The sequence below is a fragment of the Cynoglossus semilaevis genome, chromosome 1 (genome assembly GCF_000523025.1).
Source record: "Cynoglossus semilaevis isolate Cse_v1.0 chromosome 1, Cse_v1.0, whole genome shotgun sequence".
Classification (NCBI taxonomy): domain Eukaryota; kingdom Metazoa; phylum Chordata; class Actinopteri; order Pleuronectiformes; family Cynoglossidae; genus Cynoglossus; species Cynoglossus semilaevis.
The window spans coordinates 11,820,671-11,838,397 of NC_024307.1; the positions used below are offsets into that span (position 1 = coordinate 11,820,671).

At 40.2% G+C, this 17,727-nt stretch overlaps 1 protein-coding gene across 1 annotated transcript in view; it reads right to left on the minus strand.

Annotated features, from left to right (window-relative positions):
* Window positions 1-715: 715 nt before the first annotated feature.
* The window catches only part of spred1 (sprouty related EVH1 domain containing 1), a 34,114-nt gene continuing 17,102 nt past the window's right edge, over window positions 716-17,727 (minus strand). Inside the window, exons 3-6 of the mRNA XM_008311173.3 lie at window positions 15,058-15,226; window positions 11,188-11,234; window positions 6,656-6,811; window positions 716-6,576 (exon numbers count right to left, since the gene is read on the minus strand). Coding sequence (XP_008309395.1) covers window positions 5,923-6,576; window positions 6,656-6,811; window positions 11,188-11,234; window positions 15,058-15,226 — 1,026 coding nt within the window. The 3' untranslated portion in view covers window positions 716-5,922. The remainder of the gene's footprint in view (window positions 6,577-6,655; window positions 6,812-11,187; window positions 11,235-15,057; window positions 15,227-17,727) is intronic.

A 17,727-nucleotide genomic window follows, 5' to 3' on the forward strand; every position in this document is an offset into this window, starting at 1 on the left:
TTAGATTATTTAATAAAAAGGAGAGCAGCGAATCATCACCTTGTCTGAGGAGCTGGAACCAGAGAATATTTGCCGTTTTGATTTCCGATGCATAATTTATGCCAAGAGTGAATTATTGATCAGAGCAGAACAGACTGTGTGTCTCTTTTATCCATCACAGTTCTGGTTAAACCTGTGCAGGTTTTTTACGCCAAACATCCTTCACATAAAACAGGGTATTTATCTTTACAATAAAAGTCAGGTGTTTTTATTTTTATCTGACAAGTATCATGCATTACAGGTTAAGTTTTAGTACTTTTATTAGCTTGCAAGTACTTCAAAAAAGGAGAATAAGCGTTTGGTCAGAAACTAAGATCACTTGAAGCAGTAGAAAGAGCTCATTTTTCTAAAAGTCTTTTGTGCTCAGCGCTGTGTGACTCCTGTGTGATCTAGTTTGTGAGTTTTAATGGCGTACGATGGAACAAGACTTGCTTAACAAAATTTATTGGAGACGACGAAGTAACCACAGAGAGTCATAGGTTCCTAAACCTTGGAAACCATCATGTTTACTTGCGAGTGGTGGATGACAACTAAGTCTCTGGACTTTTGAAGACGTACTCTGTGGCTTTCTTCAACTCCTGCGAGTATGTCAGCGTTGTGTTCAACTAAACAGGTCCAGGTTTCCCACTAAGTAAACTGAGTAAATTGAAACTGAAGTTGAAATAAAAGATTTCCATTGTAATTCATGACATATATTTTTTGGGAGAACACTTTACATCCAGAGATTTACAAGTTACAGAGGAGAACACAGAGCCAGGTATTAAAACTCACCATTTTATTATGATAATGTTATTTGATATGTCAAATTACAAGTGTATGATGTAACATAAAAACAGTTACAAACATATGTATGCATATTTACATTATATATTTATGAAAAGTAATGAGCTACATCTGTATGAAGAAAATACAACTATGACATGTTATTGGGACTATAAATTTTACATCATATACTTGGTATCCTCAAACCAGAAGAAATACCTAGATGTTTGTAGAAACCAATAGAACCGGAACGATAGGATGTTAACTGGTAAAGATGGAAACTAGGATGGACGTGAGGCACTTTTTTGAGGTTGTCAGGATGTGAAAGCCGATGGCACTAAGAAGGGAGGGGAGAAAAAGATGCAGAGGAGAGAAAATATGCACGAGGAAGGACAAAAAGAAAAGAGAAAGTAAAAACAGGCAGTGTTTTACAGAATAGTTAAAGAGTAGTACCATTTATACTGCAAGTTTCAAAACACAAATGTTTTCCACTATTTTAGAACTAATCACATAAATGTTAACATCGAGCGCCGTAAGATGAAAAAAAGCTTACATAGAGTCATCATCAGTGCACCAAAGCATCGGAGAAACCGGAACAGAACCCACTTCAACTGCTGTGAAAAATAACTGTTTTTTAAAAATGAACACACTGAAGAGATACAGCGTCATATAGCTTTTTTTTTTCTTTTCTTTTCGTCTACACAATGTCAAGAATGTACACTTGTATGCATTCCCAAAGTTATGCACAATTTCCAAGACTGAAAGAGGATAAAAGACTAGCAGCAAAGTGGTTAAAACTGAAGTCTTTTTATAATGCAGGTTCAAAAAATATAGATATATATTAAAGCGGACAGACACATGTTGCATATATAATACAGTACATGACAGGAAGTTGCACTGTGCTGGTTAATGCAGAATGACGAGTGTTATTTTCAGCATTCTCTACACTTTTTAAAGATTTCTTTAAAAAAAAATCTTTTAATTTGTATAAATGCACATCCTACATTTTTGCTTCTCAGCCAGCAAGTTTTAATCGGGTTCATCAAACCTAGGTTCAGCTCGCAATAATGCAGGGAAAAATCCAATTCACATGTGGTAGAATATGGCAACCAGCCAAACATTTGGTTACACACCAACCTCACACACACACATACTTACGCACACAGACACACTTGTAGGCACACAGGGACACAGAAAGTGTGCGAAAGTCTTAGAACACGGTTGTTGTTTTTAGGAATAGCTATAATTTGAGTAAAAAAAAAAAAACAACAACAAAAAACTAAAAGGTGGCACGTTTTTTTTTTTTTTTTAAGAGGGATGCATACCGCGGGTGCAATACCATTGCGGGCCTGAAGGGGTTATCTTCAAGAATCTGGCTAGCTTATACATCTTTTTACAAAATGGCTTAGAATTTATTTTCTTTAAATTGTGTTATTGTGAGAAACTGTTAACAGATTTTTATTTTTTTTAAGTAAATTTGGTTTACTTCTTCAAAAAAAAAATCTGTTTCTATTTGAACAAAAAAAGTGAGAGATGAAAATGAGTGAAACTTAAAACCAAGTTGCAGCGTAAGACCTTTGCACACCACTGTATCAATAATCACACACACACACACACACACACACACACACATTCGTGGCCACTGTCACAAAGAACCACAGTCACACATGACAAAAATCCACCGTCATGGTCACGAGACGACGAGAGATTTTCAGGGTTTTAACAGTCGTTCATAGCTGATTTTTCTCCGTCAACAATAACATTAGTGATTGTATCTAGCAGCTTTATACGTATGTATGTAAATATACATATATATTTATTTATTTATATATATATCAAACTTTTTGAAACAAGTGGACTGACACAACTGTACCGTGTTAGCACTACCCCTCCTTCCCACCGTACAAAACTAGAGAGAAACTCTATTAAAAGCCTCATAGTCATTTTCCATCGCGGCGCCCTCTACTTTTCAATGTGAAACAATACTAAAAGGTGATCTATGTACACAATGCTGTCAATCCGAGCTACAGTATATGTTTCTGACAGCCACGATAAATACAATTCTATCTTTAAAATTTTCGAAAACAAACAAAACAAAAAAAGCTGGGATTATTATCAGTATTTAAATATAGTGTTAAGTATTTACAGGTGTTTGGAGTTTGGTACCAGAGGTTTTTTTTTTTTTGTATTTTTATTTTTTCTAACTCTATAGCATTAAAGTGTCCTGTCCCGTCACTGACTCAGTCTGCAGAGAGGTCAATGTGTTTCCCACGTTAGAAAGTTTGCATAGAAAGTAAAAAAGTAGCATTGGTCAGGGTGGAACTAGGAAAACAGATGGCTTTTCCTGCCAAAATATGTACATATTATTAACCCAGGAGTGACAGGGGGTGAGAAGAGATGTATGTTCACATCGTCTGTTTATCAGTAGTTAGGAGTGTCAGAGTTGGCACTGATTTCAAACACGTCGAGGCTTGGAGTTCTGTTGAATTTTTAGCTAATGTGGCAAGAGTGTGCTGTTAATTTGGTTCACACTGAACTATGGCCACTTTCAACATTTAGCTCAGTTGTTGGAAGTCCATCAATGTTGTCAAAATGTATTAAAAAAGAGAACATGTGGTCCAACAAAACTGCTGGTTATTACGGCAGCAAATTAGAAGGACTAAAGCCGGTAAGTAAACAATACTTTTTTCCTCTAATTGTGCTTAAAAGATCATTACAAATGCAAAGCAACATTCGAGTTCACTAACTATGCCTGGCTCAGTATTGTTATGAAACATTTTGCTTTTCCATCATTTTTTTGGTTTTCATTTTCCACACTGAAGGCTCACCTCTAAGAAACCTTAATTGGGGATTTCAGTAGTTAGTAATTACCTTAATTACAGCCACCCCAAATGACACTTAGGCCTCAATGTGACACTGCCTCAACACTCAGACTTTACAGAATGGAAAAGCACAGACATTAGGTCTAGTTTGATTCTAGTTGTCGCCTTACTGAGAAAACACACAATGGTGTCTGTTTAGGAATGTTGCACTGCCCTTGAAAAGACATTCTGAGCATTATTAAAGGCTTCTGGGCTGTGTTTACAACCAGCACAACAACTATATATTACTCTTTATCAGAACTCTGGCTTTTGACTTTTACCATTTGAGCTACATGTTGAAATAAGCCTTAGGTGATTAATCCTTAGACAACAGAACAAAGTGTATTTTTTGTACTTCTAAGGCTTATATTTAAAAATATAATGACACCTTCATTCTGCGTTGTGAATATGAAGCCACAACTACATCTGTGTATCCTAGCTTAGCATAAAGACTGGAGCTAACCTTATTTTGTCTAAAACTAGCAAAATCATCCACTACCTCTGATGCTCAAAATAAGGCTAAATCATATTTTCTTTTTTGCACGAACCATGTGTAAAGTAAGGTTAATGATGAAGAAGATTAATTTTCTATTGTTTTTTATGTTACTAGAGAACTTTTGGCAGATAGAGGTGGATTATGACAAAATTAGATTTTAGGTCTGTTCATTTTGGGGGCTTCAGTTAAAGACACGAAACAGACTGTTGATCAGTAATTTTACCTTATTTACACAGTCAGTGGTGACGTTATGACATCAGATCACCAGTGCATATGAAGTTCAATGTGCAGACACACATGAGATACTCAGTATTTCTATACCCATACACACAATTCATTCACGGCCTGTTAGATAAAGACACATGGAAGGAAAATACTACTTTTCCACTGCATATGGGATGAAAAAAGAAAAGAAAACAATAATAAAATAACAACTCCAGGGACAGACGTGGACATTTGAAGAGGGTGCTGCAACCAAAGCTTGGAGAGCAGTGCTTTAATAAGAGGGTTTTACACTTCTGTGCCAAATTGGATGTTTGTTTGGGATATATTTTTTTTTATATACAGACAAGTCCAAAATTGACAGAATAACCTTATTTAAGTGCCTCGACATTTCTTTCTTTAATTAAATTAAGGAGCACTGTATCCGCTGTACTCACCAAAACAAAACTTGCTGGTTGAGCAACATTTCAGCCTTTTGTTTTAAAAATAATTACCATCAAACGAGAAGGAACAAAAAGCTTAAGTGGAACAGAAGAGCAATTTTACTAGAGCAGTAAATAAATGGACTAAAAGTAAGGTTTACAGGGGAAACTGAAATATCTCTTTCCATTTTAAATGGGTTCCAAGGGTCTAAATGTATTTTTTTAATGATGTGCATAAACTATTTTGCGGAATTTAGCATGGTAAAGTCACTACCATTTTTCCCTTCTAATCATGGAATCGATCCCTTTATTTAGGAATGCAATCAAACGGTCCTTATAACCTTGGGGAAGGCAATATTTTTAGCCTGTTGTACTTTTTTTCTAAGCAACATGTGATGGAAAAGAAAACAAAGATAATTGGCCATACAACCACCACAACAGCATCTCTCAAAGGTTAAAATTACACTAAGTACGGTGGCTAAAGTACCCAAAGAATTTGAAAAGGGTTACTTTGAGAGGAAATTACCATTTTTAGTGCAATTTTCTCTGAATAGTAATTACATTGTCAGAAAATGCTTAAGCCATGAAAAGAAAAGGCCACTGTTACCCAACTGCAGATTCACAAAAAAGCAAGAACATATCCCTTTATAGCATATACTCAAACAGCAAGTATTTTTTCTGAATAAAGAAGAGTTGTTTTCTTTTTTTTGTCACCATGTTTTGCTGCTCTCTGTACAAAAAGACATTTTCCTTCATAAAGTTACACTTGTTTATATAGAGTTCTGACGTTTGTGGCCTGGCTCTGTCAATGAATGTGTGTTTACAGGTGTATTTAGTAACATCTCCAAGTCTATTAATCTCCATGACTTTTACTCCTCCGCCAAAGATTAAGCTTCTGATCTTAGCTTGATGCTAAGAGCCCCTACAAAGCATAAGGTTTGTCCTCCACCGCTGCTTGTCGGCGACAAACACAAACTGAAATCTCCAAAAGCCCTCAGAGCTGGGGATTAAGACGTCACCCCGTCTGAGAAGGGAATGAAAAAAGGATGCCGGCATTTTAAATTTTTCAGCTTTTATCCACTTGGCTTGCTTTGAGGGTGTCCCAGAGCCTGCTGATGGGTCACCCAGCTGCTTTGTGCTTGCCCCCACAGCAGCGGCAGGCCTCGCCACAGTGGTGGCAGGCGCGTAGGGGCAGGTAGCAGCACATACAGGGAGCAATGAAGGAGAGCGCCACTAGGGCCAGCCAGCGCAGGCAGAACTGCTCGTCGGATGTGTCACACGAGCAAGGGTCTGAGAAGTCACCCTCAGAGTCAGACATGCAGTGGTACAGCATGCTCTCGGCACAGAGCATGCAGCTGACTTTGTAGATGCACTGCTTGATAGGGTCGGGGGCATCTTGGCACTGCCCCCGCCAGTTGTCTTCGTGGTTAAACATCTCTCGGCAGTAAATGCAGCGTGATCGCTCACCATCCTCTCTTCGCCGCCGGCCCTTCTTGGACTTCAACAAGGGCGAGGGCTGAGTTTTAATGGCCGTGTCCTTGCCCAATCCTAGTCCCAAAGTCCCAGGGCCGGTGTGGGGATCCCCACCAGTGCCATCAGGGAAGGGGTACTCACACTTCTTACTGTCCAGTTTGTGAAAGGTGGTGGGAAAATCCTGTCCAGGGTGGCGGTAGTCCTCATAGCGACGGATGAGCACGTCTTTACGTGGGTTGATGCGGACGATCTCCTCATCGTCCATGTTAAAACTGACATGACGTGTTGGCTTGAAGGAGACCTACAGAGACAAAGAAATCGGTTACATTGCCTTTATTTAGTGCAAGGATTTAATTTTGCCAGTATTAAGACTAACAAACCTGTGGAGGCAGGTAGCGCCGATTGTTGGAGGGAAACTCATCGAAGGGCTGTGCGCGGACGTAGCAGCCCCTGAACGGCTCGGTGGAGACAACCTTGTTAAGGGGGGAGAATGGCTCTTTCATGGGGGTACAGATAGGAGGAGGCTCATCACAAACCTGCAGAAATATTAAAGAAAAGTAGAAACAGTTCCATTTTTGTCAATGATCAGTTCTCCAAGTGAAGCTTATATCAAGAATAGCAGAGAGTTGATCTGGCAAAGTTGTATAAACGTTTACATGGAATCTAATACCGTGTCTTGGATTTCTGATATATTTTGAAGAATCACTCTCAGCAGTATCAAACCCATAGCCTATAAATACTGTAGGGGCCTGACATAATTTAAAAACGAACTCTATCACTATCATATAAAAAACAGGATTATTCAACAACTCTATATGAATCTTGACATTTTTTATCTAGTTAAGCCTAAAAACCGAGTCGACTGGACCTCACAAATGTAACAAAAGCACAGACAAAATATTCTGTTCAAATGAAGTGACACACAGTTAAAGTCAAGTATACTCAGACAACAGTCCAGTTCAAGACCGACGTGTGAGGACTGCATGTGGTCCAATCATAACCACCAGGGGGCATAACACACCTACACTTAGCTGAGTGAATGCTGCGCAGTGATGACTCAAGGCCCTTCTGTTAAGAACTCTCAGTTCCCATCAGCCTTGTGTGTGTTCCCACAAACATTTATAACCAAAGCAAAATCTACAAAAAGAGGATCCAAAAAACGTGGCCCTTAAAACAAGCGGACGAAAAAAAATATTAGAAATGCAACATTCCATGCAGATCCGGCCAAACTGTCTTAAAATTCTGAGAGGGGAGCCTGTATTTGGCATCAGTGATGATGACATGTCTATAAATATCATTTAGTGAATTCCAGAGATGGAAAAGTAATACAGCCAAAAAATATTTGAACACAATTCCAGTAGCAAAAATCCATTTCTGCAGATGGCACTAAAATAAAAGCAATGGCTATTTTCTTCAGTGACTCATGTGGAAGTGATGAGAGATGAAAGAAGAAAATCAGTTATGACATCAAAAGCCTTGTGATGATATTTATTGCCCCGGGTTTTTTCAACACAACAATCTGCACACGTTCCAGTGTGTTCATGCACCAAACACAGTGAAATCTGCAGAATTGTTTCCAAAGAAATGCATTTCCAAGGTCATGTCACTGACGATCACAATCGCAGATGGACACGAACAGAGAAATCGTCACACTTGTAACCCATGTATGTTCAGACCTTGTGTCCTCGTTGACTAGTTGTCCCCTTTTCTTTTTCCCACACTCACCCCAACCTCATCGAGGCTGGGCTAGTCGTCCTCTCTTCTCCACCCTCTCTCTGCTCTGCATGTGGAGGAGGCTGCTGGCTCTGGTTAGTCAGTGCTGTGTGTAAAGTAGCCCACGCCAGTGCTTTAACGCTCAGCGGAAATCTGGTTTGCTCCCAGCTGCTGCTACAGTAATTACTGTCCTGTGGTTGCTAAGAGATGCTTCCTTTGACTTCTCTCTCTCTCTCTCTCCCCCCTTTCTCCTTCTCCCTCCCCAGACTGCTAACACATGGTGCGTGTGTGTGTATTTGTGTGTGTGTGTCTTTGCTCCCTCTTTGCCTTCAAGCATACCAAGTAGTGTAACACACATCTATAGTGTCTGCAGGGAAATGTGAGGACCGGGAGACAGTGGAGGAGAGAAGAGAAAGAACAGAACAGGAAAAAATGACTTTGTCTTTTGTGTATCTTTGTATGTGTGTGTGTGTGTGTGTGCAAGACAGAGAGAGAGAGAGAGAGAGGCCAAAGAGTCTGCAGAGAGAATGTCATAAACCAGCTCCAGCTGGAGAAATGCAGCACAGAACTTAAAAAGCCAGATGACAGCTGTGTGTATGTGTATGTGTGTGTGTAAAAGAGAGAGAGAGAGAGAGAGAGAGATAGAGAGAGAAAGAAAGGAGTGGGGGATGAGGACGGGGGGCCAAATGGGAAACAGACATGGGCTTCCTTTTAAAGCCCTTGCCTAAGCCCCACCATTCAAAGGTATGCGTGGGGGCCAATCTGGAGCTGATCTGACCCTAGAGATGTGGCTGGCTGGGTGAGGGAGAGAAGAGGAGACAGGGGGCGGTGATGAAGGGATGGGAGCCATGGGCAACCTGGCTCCACACCAGTATCAGGGATCCGTGCACTTCTACCTTCTAAAGGCTCAGGGGCTCAGGCCAGGAAAGGCTGTAGTCGGCCCACATAACTAGAAACCTCCCTCAGTGAGATAACTGGAGTAATGCAGAAGAGAAGATGTTCAGGGGTCCAATCACCAAAATTGCCATACCTTCTCCTAAAGTCTGTTAACTTGAATAGAAATAGCTGAAAACTCTTCATCAAAGGTAACGAACACTAGCAGATCCAACAAATATTGTTCATCACAAATCTATTGGTTTAGGTTTTGACAACAGACCTGCAAGGTACAGTTGCCAATATACCACAATATAATTATAATGTAATTATTATAGAAACACCTTGGTCGGCCAAATACTTAATGGAACTTTGTGAGTGGGAAATGTACTGTCAAGCTTTGGAGATAAGGGTAAAAATGCTGTACAGAAACAGCAGGTATATCAGTAGTCCTAAAAACAAGTGTCTATCCATGGGTTCATCTTTCAGCATGGACATGGTGACACACCATGGCCAGGGACTCTGGAAAACATGAACATGCAATAAAAAACATGGAAACTATTCCGGAGGATTACCTTTTAGAAGATCATAGATAGAGATAGCCTACCTGAATATTTGTTTTTTACTTTTTATACAAAACATGGTATCAAGATCGACCAAAGACTTGTGGCGATTACTGGTCATCTACCTACCGGTACTGTGACCGGTGACTATAAGAACCCAAGTGGTCAACAAAGCATCTGGAACGTCAACTGATAAAGAGAAACTTCCTGCATGAACAAAAAGCAAATGTTTTTCTGTGTCATAAAACACAACAAAAGAGAAACAACAGACTATGGCAGGTCGGCATAACTGCTGTCAGTGGGTCATTACAGCTGAGAAGGATGTTGCGCAACCATCTTTTTTTCATTAGGGTAAAAATGGCATGTACATGTAGTGTTTCTGTTTTTGAATGAGAAGAGGAATGTTAGCTTGTCAAGGACCTGCAAGTGTGCGATGAACACTGCAATGCATTGTCAGACTATAGAGGGTCTGTATGACAGCGAGGTAGAGAGATGGAAACAGAAGTGTGAATTTATATAGAACATAAAGCTGCACAGACAGTGTCGCAACTTGTGTGGTGGTATTTTTTAATGCTCTGTGTGCAGCACTTTGCCACCGGCTCACTTCTTTCTCTCTGTAGCCCAGGTCTCAGACCGCAACATTTGGATGCCAAATCACCATGGTGACATCCTCGGTGGCTCACTCTCGGAACCCAGTGAACACCCCAACTCCAACCCTCCACTTCCCCCCACTTTCACCCCACCCTGCTGCCTAGCAACAATGGTGCAATTGGATTTCCTGTTGGTTCAGGCAGATTCCTTGTAAAGAGGAAGTTTTGCCAGAGGAACCTACTGTATCCGTGCCTGCAGACACCTGCCTCCCACAATCCTCTGCTTTACTTGTTGTATGCTAGCTAATGTGCATTAGATGCTACAACCAATGGACTCATAACAAGTATTTGGCAAAGGCAGTTAAATTGTAGTTTGGAATTAATTGTTTCCCTCTGAAATTTGCAGGTGCTTTGGCCGCCAGAGAAAACTTCTTAAAAAAGGAAATTGTATTGGGAAGGTTTGCATCCTCTGTACATGCCTGGGGTCAATCACTGGGTCACATAATGACCACATCAGATAACTGATTTCAGTCATTTATTTAAACCAGTCAAAGCGCTCTCTGACAGCCTCCTGTGCTAACACTAACTAGATACAAACAAAGACCTGCTTCCATCTTGAAGAACATTCACTCAGACTTCCCTCAAATGTCAAGTAAGTTTGGGAGATAAAAGTGCACTTGACGTCAGTACATGTTTCAACATCCAAATCTCTTAAACTGAACAATCGCCAATGAAAACAAGGCTAAGGACACAGTAAGGTACATTTTGGTGCTAGTGGAAAGTCTAAACATACAAACTGAAAAAGAAAATTTACATATCTGAAATTGTAATGATACCGTAAGCTAAAGACTTTACGTATATATGCCTGCTGTGTCTCTTAAACACGTTTTCAGGTCTCATGTTCAAAGTTCCTTGTATTCTAAAAGGGAAGTACTACATTGCACTCTCCTGCATTAAGAAGTTGGACAGAAGAGTGAATTCCTCTGGCACATTGAATAGCCAATTCCCGATTGTATCTTAGCCACTTTACTTAAAGTAAAAAAAGTCAAAAGGTTTAGCATGTGGTCAGCCCTTATACTACTTTCTAAAAATGTATCCAAACACCAATCACATACCTAGACACACAACACATGTTTGTGTCATACTAAATGCGTTTTCTTCCTTTTTACTCACCGGTAATCCATCATCAGGAGTATCGCCTTCCCCAAATGGCCGACATCCTGTAAGGGGAGATGACAGAAGGAAAGTGGATTAAGACATGACACTAAGACAGTGTGAACAGAATGACATTGTTAAAACAATACTTAAAAATCAGTCAGTGAAGACAGAGGAAACTGGACTGACATGGTTTCTAGAAGACGTATCACCTCTCACCCTAGAGGCAGAACTGAAGAAACCTCTTTGATGACAGTCCAGTTACCTATGTCTCACTACTCTGGATAAAATGACCTTGATGACTGAGAACCTTCAGAGACAAATACTCAGTATCATCTATTACATATAGCCCTATTGAAAGCTTATTACAGGTGACAGAGAAGCGGTATAAGGATGAATAAACTTTATTACTGAAATATAGAAGAACAGAATGAAACATTAAGTCAACCTGACTGCTAGAATTGTAATGATGACCCTAGTATTGTTTAATATCGTGTTATATTATGATTGTACTCAGATTTCTATCATAAAATAACAACTGACTTCCAAATGCAATTTGTCACTGGCACATGAACAACAGTGACTTTTCTCAGGGCAATACTTCTGCTTTCCTCTCACTGTGCAGAATTGCAGAAATGAAAGCAGCATTGTGTCACTGGGACACATACAAGTAAATAAAATATGACTGCCAGGAATAATGTACCAGCAAGTTCAAATGGTATGATTGAAAACATCCAAACTGGGGATGCAGAAACAGAGAATTGAGACTTGACATGTATGAGAGTTAGTCCTGCTACAGTCTTGATTAAAGCAGTGAAAGACAGGTGTATTAAGAGGAGGCAAACGTTTGTGGTGTATTTGCAGGACGTGCTATTTTTTCATATTACTTGTAACTTTCAAACGAGGTGGATTACATTTGATAAAGTCTTATCATTTGTAGCTTTGGGTTCGTAAGTAAGGAAGGAAAAACTATTCTGTCACAAGTACTGTGTCGAAATATTTTTCTGGAGACTAGCATCTCAGGAAAACTTATTCAGGATCAGATGCATAGTACTTAAGAGTAATGTGACTAATCAGACAAAAAAAATCTATCATTGTATTTGAGTATAAAACAAAGTCAAACAAGAAATACAGAGATGGCGAATAATCCTTGTTGATGTTCACACAACTAAATACTTTCGGTGACCAGGAAGTGTAAAAATAAACAGATTAGTACATTTTAAATTATTCTCAAGGTTTTTAATAACAATACTGCGTGTACTACGGCTGTAAAAGACTAGTTGAGTAGTTTAAATTATAAGCGTAATTAGTTGCAGCTTTACCTAGAAGGACCTAGGTACGACTGCAGTTATGTCAATCTGGCTTTCCATTGAAAATATGATGGAAAAAAGTAAACCTGTACTTCACTAAGATCATATTAACACATAACACTGGTAAAGGAACATTGTTTGAAGCTAAAGTCCCGGCTATGTTGAACAAAACAGGGATTAAACCATTTCCACCGAGATAAAGGGGGGTAACTGGAAACAGTTTGTACCTTGGCCATGAAGAACTTCCTAATTAGTAACATCAGTGAGGGCTAATTTGAAGCACTGAGGCATCACTCAGCCTGTCTGCATTCAGAGAGGAACTATGGCAATAAATAGCAACGCTGTCGTGGCCACAGACAAGACATGCTTGGCCTTGTTTTTTCTCACTCAGTCAGGACGGTCATCTTTCTTAGAATCACACGGGTTAGTGTAAATGTGTATGTGTGTGTGTGTGTGTGTGTGTGTCTTTGTGTGTCTGTGTCTGCATTGCTTCATGAGTGCGGCTGAAGACGCTTCCTTGCAGCACGACTCTGGCAGGGCTGGGCCACAAAGCTGCCTGAGCCATGTGCCCAGCGTTGCCATGACAACAAGAGACTGCAATAGTGATACACACTCACACAAACACAAAACGGCATGCACACACACGGGCAAAAACATATTCCCTTTCTCTCTATCTCTCTCGCCGCCTCTCCTCTCCCCACGCAGCAGTCCAGCAGCAGAGCGATGCAACAGGAATACAGAAGAACCTGCCTGCCTGAGCATTACACAACACTGGCACAATGCAGAGGATGCCAGGAGAGAGGAGAGAACAGAGGGAGGAGAGGACATCAGGGTAAAGGTACTGGGCAGGATACAGCAGCAGCCAGGAGACAAAGCTCACTATGACCTGCTGTAGCTGGCATTCACAGTGAGTTGAAGCCTTGACCAACTGCAAGAGGCTATGGTTGTAGGTCAACTGTAAGCCAACAGTTTAGATGCGAAGGCTGAGAAATATTAATATTAAGAATTATCCTCAAATGTCTTACTTTGTACATCCTCACCCTGCTCAGTTATTACAGACTGGATCTCAAGACAAATGCTAGCACAGAGACATTAAATGAACCTCCCAGCTGTAGATCACCACTTGTTGTGAAACCAATTGCCATTCCACATTTTCCACAAAGGTAAGCCATAAAGCACCCTTCTTTGAAAAAACTCAATCTGAGTTGTCCTTACATTTTCAGGGAGTGTTCCAACTCTTCTCAATATGGCCTTTACATTTACCTTGGACTAATTGTTTCCTGTTCTACTGGCAAAAACAAGCCATGTCTGACATTACAATTGCTGTTTTTTGCCTGCACAAAAGCTTAAGTCTGCAACCAGGAAGTACAGACATCAGATAATAGGCTGTGACCAAGAAGCAACTAACACCCAGCAGAGATAAGCCTTTATGATATGATCTACTGTACTTTCTTTATGCTCCCTGGGTTCAGAGGTCTGGAGAGTAATAGAGATTATGGCTCCCCAACGTACCAGCCAGCTTCTTGAGTAACACTGTGCTGGGTGGCAGATTGCTGAGCTGGCATTTCTCTTGCTAATTAGATGACTTTGCAACCTCCACTTGCAGAGCACACAAGAGTAAAGATCATCAGAACTGAATGTAAATCACAGACCTAACTCAACCAAACTCCTAACTCTGCTCAATACAATGGCCCCAAACTAAAATTACCAATAAGCTTCCAGTCTAGACTCTGGAGGCCACAAAATGGCATCTCTTAACAGAGCTCAAGTAAGCGAAACTAGAACTGTTCAGAATACCTTACCATAAACTAAATACAGTCACAGGCTTGCTGCCAAGCAGTCGGCAGCTGAAAAAGATGAGCAAACATTGCTCAAGAGGAGGGACTTCTCAAGTAAACATCTGTTTAAAAATGGCGAACAACGATGGTGCTGACTTGCCACATATTTTATGATTAAGTGAAAATTAAGGAGGTTTGATGGTAGCTTGAGATGAAGACACAGCTCAACTCAGAGGAAATATGACCAGGTTATGCTACTTCATATCTCAACTCCTGCCCATTTTTTTTACTTTCTCTTTCTTACTGCTTATATCACCCACGATATAAACTGGGCACAGCACCAGTTCTGCCAGCACTACCCTGCCTGTTTCTACAGGAAGTAAAAGGTTTATCTGAGCAGCTGGCACTGATCAGATAAAGGAGGAGGGGTCATGCTTGGGTGACTGAGCAGGTAGTAGCTGGGAGAGGTGTGATTCATCTACTCTAATCAACCTATATATCTCCACCAGAGCAGATGCCAAATCAACCATTACAAAAAATGGACATGCAGAAGTACAGGCTGCAGACATACACATACACCCATATTATTTTACACACACGCTGGCTGGCGGCCAACATACAAAGAATAATGCAAAAAAAAAACCCTGGTGCTTTGTTGATAGTGTGAGGGTGAAATAAACAAGGGTAATAAAAGAAATATGAGGGTTGCTCAGATTTTTTGATATGGAAACAGAAGATATGGGTTCCTTCATATTTAGTAATGATACATTCTACTGACTTTGTTTTATAAGAATACAAACCTTGGTTGATGTCCTCAATGGCTCGACGGATGCCACGGTCAAAGGCGCGGGCATCGGCAGGACTCTGGAAGGTCAGTCCGAACTTTTTATCGTTGATTCTCCAATGGTGGAAAATGGGGTTGACTTTGTTGTATACAATGCCTTTCTGGAGGACACACTCCAGAACCACCTGTCAGATAAACAGAGAAAACATATGCAACAAATTAAAATTGAAAATTTGATTTAAAAGGAACCGTATAATTACAGTTAAATTATATTATAAATACTTTTTTTAGAAATAAAATTCCCAATGGGAAGAGAATGAAAGCTGCGTTTTTCTCTTGTCAATCTACTATATGCTCATATGCAGAATGGAAAGTGTAACTTAAGGCTGGATGAACAAATGTGTAAATCCATCATCTTTTTATCTCTGTAAGCTGTTTAAATGTGTCAGGTTCAATCATTCCACCACATCATGATGAGAGAGTCAAAAGAGAGAGGTCTTCATCTGAAATATATGAAAAAAAGACATAAGCCCAGTAATTTCACATACTTTTTAAGTAATTTGTAAAACACATTCCAAATGGTGGGGTTTTCATTTCAGTTGATGGTAAAGTTGGAGAGCAGTGGTGGCAGCAAAAGAGAGGAACAGTATATTTTGGAGAAAAGCAGCCCAACTGTGTGGCAGAGAGAGACTCTTTCCAAAGCCTATTATTAATCAGGGCTACTGGGCCACCTCCTGGCCTTCCTCTAGGCAGATTAAATGTAATGAGAGACAGCCATTACAGTCTTTGAGGTTTTTACCAACGTACACCAGAGGTGGCTTAACAGGGTGTGAAAGTTTGAGAAAGCCTGCACATGGTGATCAGCATACTGTAGGCTGGTGTGATGAAAAATTCAATGCTATGCTTTGCATCTTCACATTGCAAATAAAATGTAAAAGCAAATAATTGTAAAGTTTGCAATAGCAATGTTTCCCCTGCAAGACAAGGGAGGGACAATAGCCGGGATACAGCTTTGTTGTTTTGGGACATTATTATGTGGTAGCTATAACACCATCGCGTTACTAGGCCGAGGGTAAGGGACTATCTTTTACCTTAAACAATGATCTGGATCAGCCATGGAACCCATGGTCAAAAGTGATTCTGCTACATGACCATTAACTGTCTAACAGCTGACCTTTTGTACTGTGTTTGGATCCTCAGGTGTGGGTTGTGTGTATGAATGAGATATATTTCATTCTAAATCTCTAAATTAGGACTGCTTTTTTCGATTAGGATAAGCTTCACTAGGTTCTTGTGTACTTTTGACTTCCCTAAAATGGGACACAAGGGTTAAGTCCATTTAAACCCAGTGAAGTGGATGGAAAGAGGAGTAGACGTTATTCTGTTGGTATGGCTAAAGTTCTGGTGGGTGGGGTAGTGTGAGATGGGGTGAGCTGTGGGGGATTTTCTTGGTGCCTCTGGGGCAGATTGTAGATCGAGACTGAATGGAGCCGGAGCAGGTAAGGTGAGCGTGCGGCAAGGCCAACAGAGGAGGAAGTATCACAGTTGCATGGAAGGACGATACTTAACACCACATTCCACACTGAGCTCAGAGAAAAGGGAGGGAGGAGCCATGCTGACACAAAGCGAGGCAGAGGCAGTAGATGTTAGAGGAGGAAGAGGACAGACAGAGGGAGGTGAAACGTGCACAGAGTAGTGAAGAGCTACCGTCAGAGCAGAAACAGGGGCAAATTACAGGCAAACAAGACACAAGGTGGAGAAAAAACGACCAGAGCTACTTCTGTTTTTAGCTATGGAATTAAAACTTCATGATCATTATCCGCACATCCTTATCTTAATCGTTTAAAGCCTCTGTTGTATATTGGTTCAAAAAGAATAATGATGCTGTGAGGTTCGATCCAAGAGTCTACACCAGATTCACAAGCTACCTCGACCTGTCACAATTTTAAGGGGGCCAGTGTAGTAAATATTCATTAAACAATTAGAACGGTCGTTTTTAAGAGTCAGAAAGACAAGAAGAGAGAGATCAAAAGGAAGAGATGAGACAAGGGAGGGGGCTCAGAGGAGTGATTGGTAGCTATAAGGAGAGCCAGCTGAGTCATCACCAGTACACTCTGTGCCGCATCACTGCGTATATAGACAGATCCTCTTTACTTTTCTTCTAATGTCTCCTGTCTCTCTGGCTCCACCTATTTTCCCTGCTTCTTTGAATATATCCACATCACTCTCCCACCCCCCCAGATCCTCCCATACTTTTTGATACCACAGTCGACTGCCTCTATCGTTACGCATTGTGTCCTGTTGATTATAAAACTGCTGCACCTCTATCTGTTTTTCCCCAGCTTTAGTTTCATCTCAGGTATGGGATCTGTCATTGGTAAAGAAAATAATATATATTATTAATATTATTCTATATACATAAACAGAGTTGGTAGTGTATTATTCCAATAAAATATTTGACATATATTTGAGGTTTACCACTTCATTTAAACTTTCAGCTATTTTGAAAGCTATGGATAGTAATATTTGCAGTTTGCAGCTTTGTTTTTGGCTCCCCTATTTTTCAAACGATAGTATTAACTATATAGCACTAGGAATTTTTATATTTTATATTTGAGTCTAAAGCTATTATTCATCGCAATGACAAAGCATTTGGTCTCTTTCTTTTGTTGTTTTGGGTTTAAGT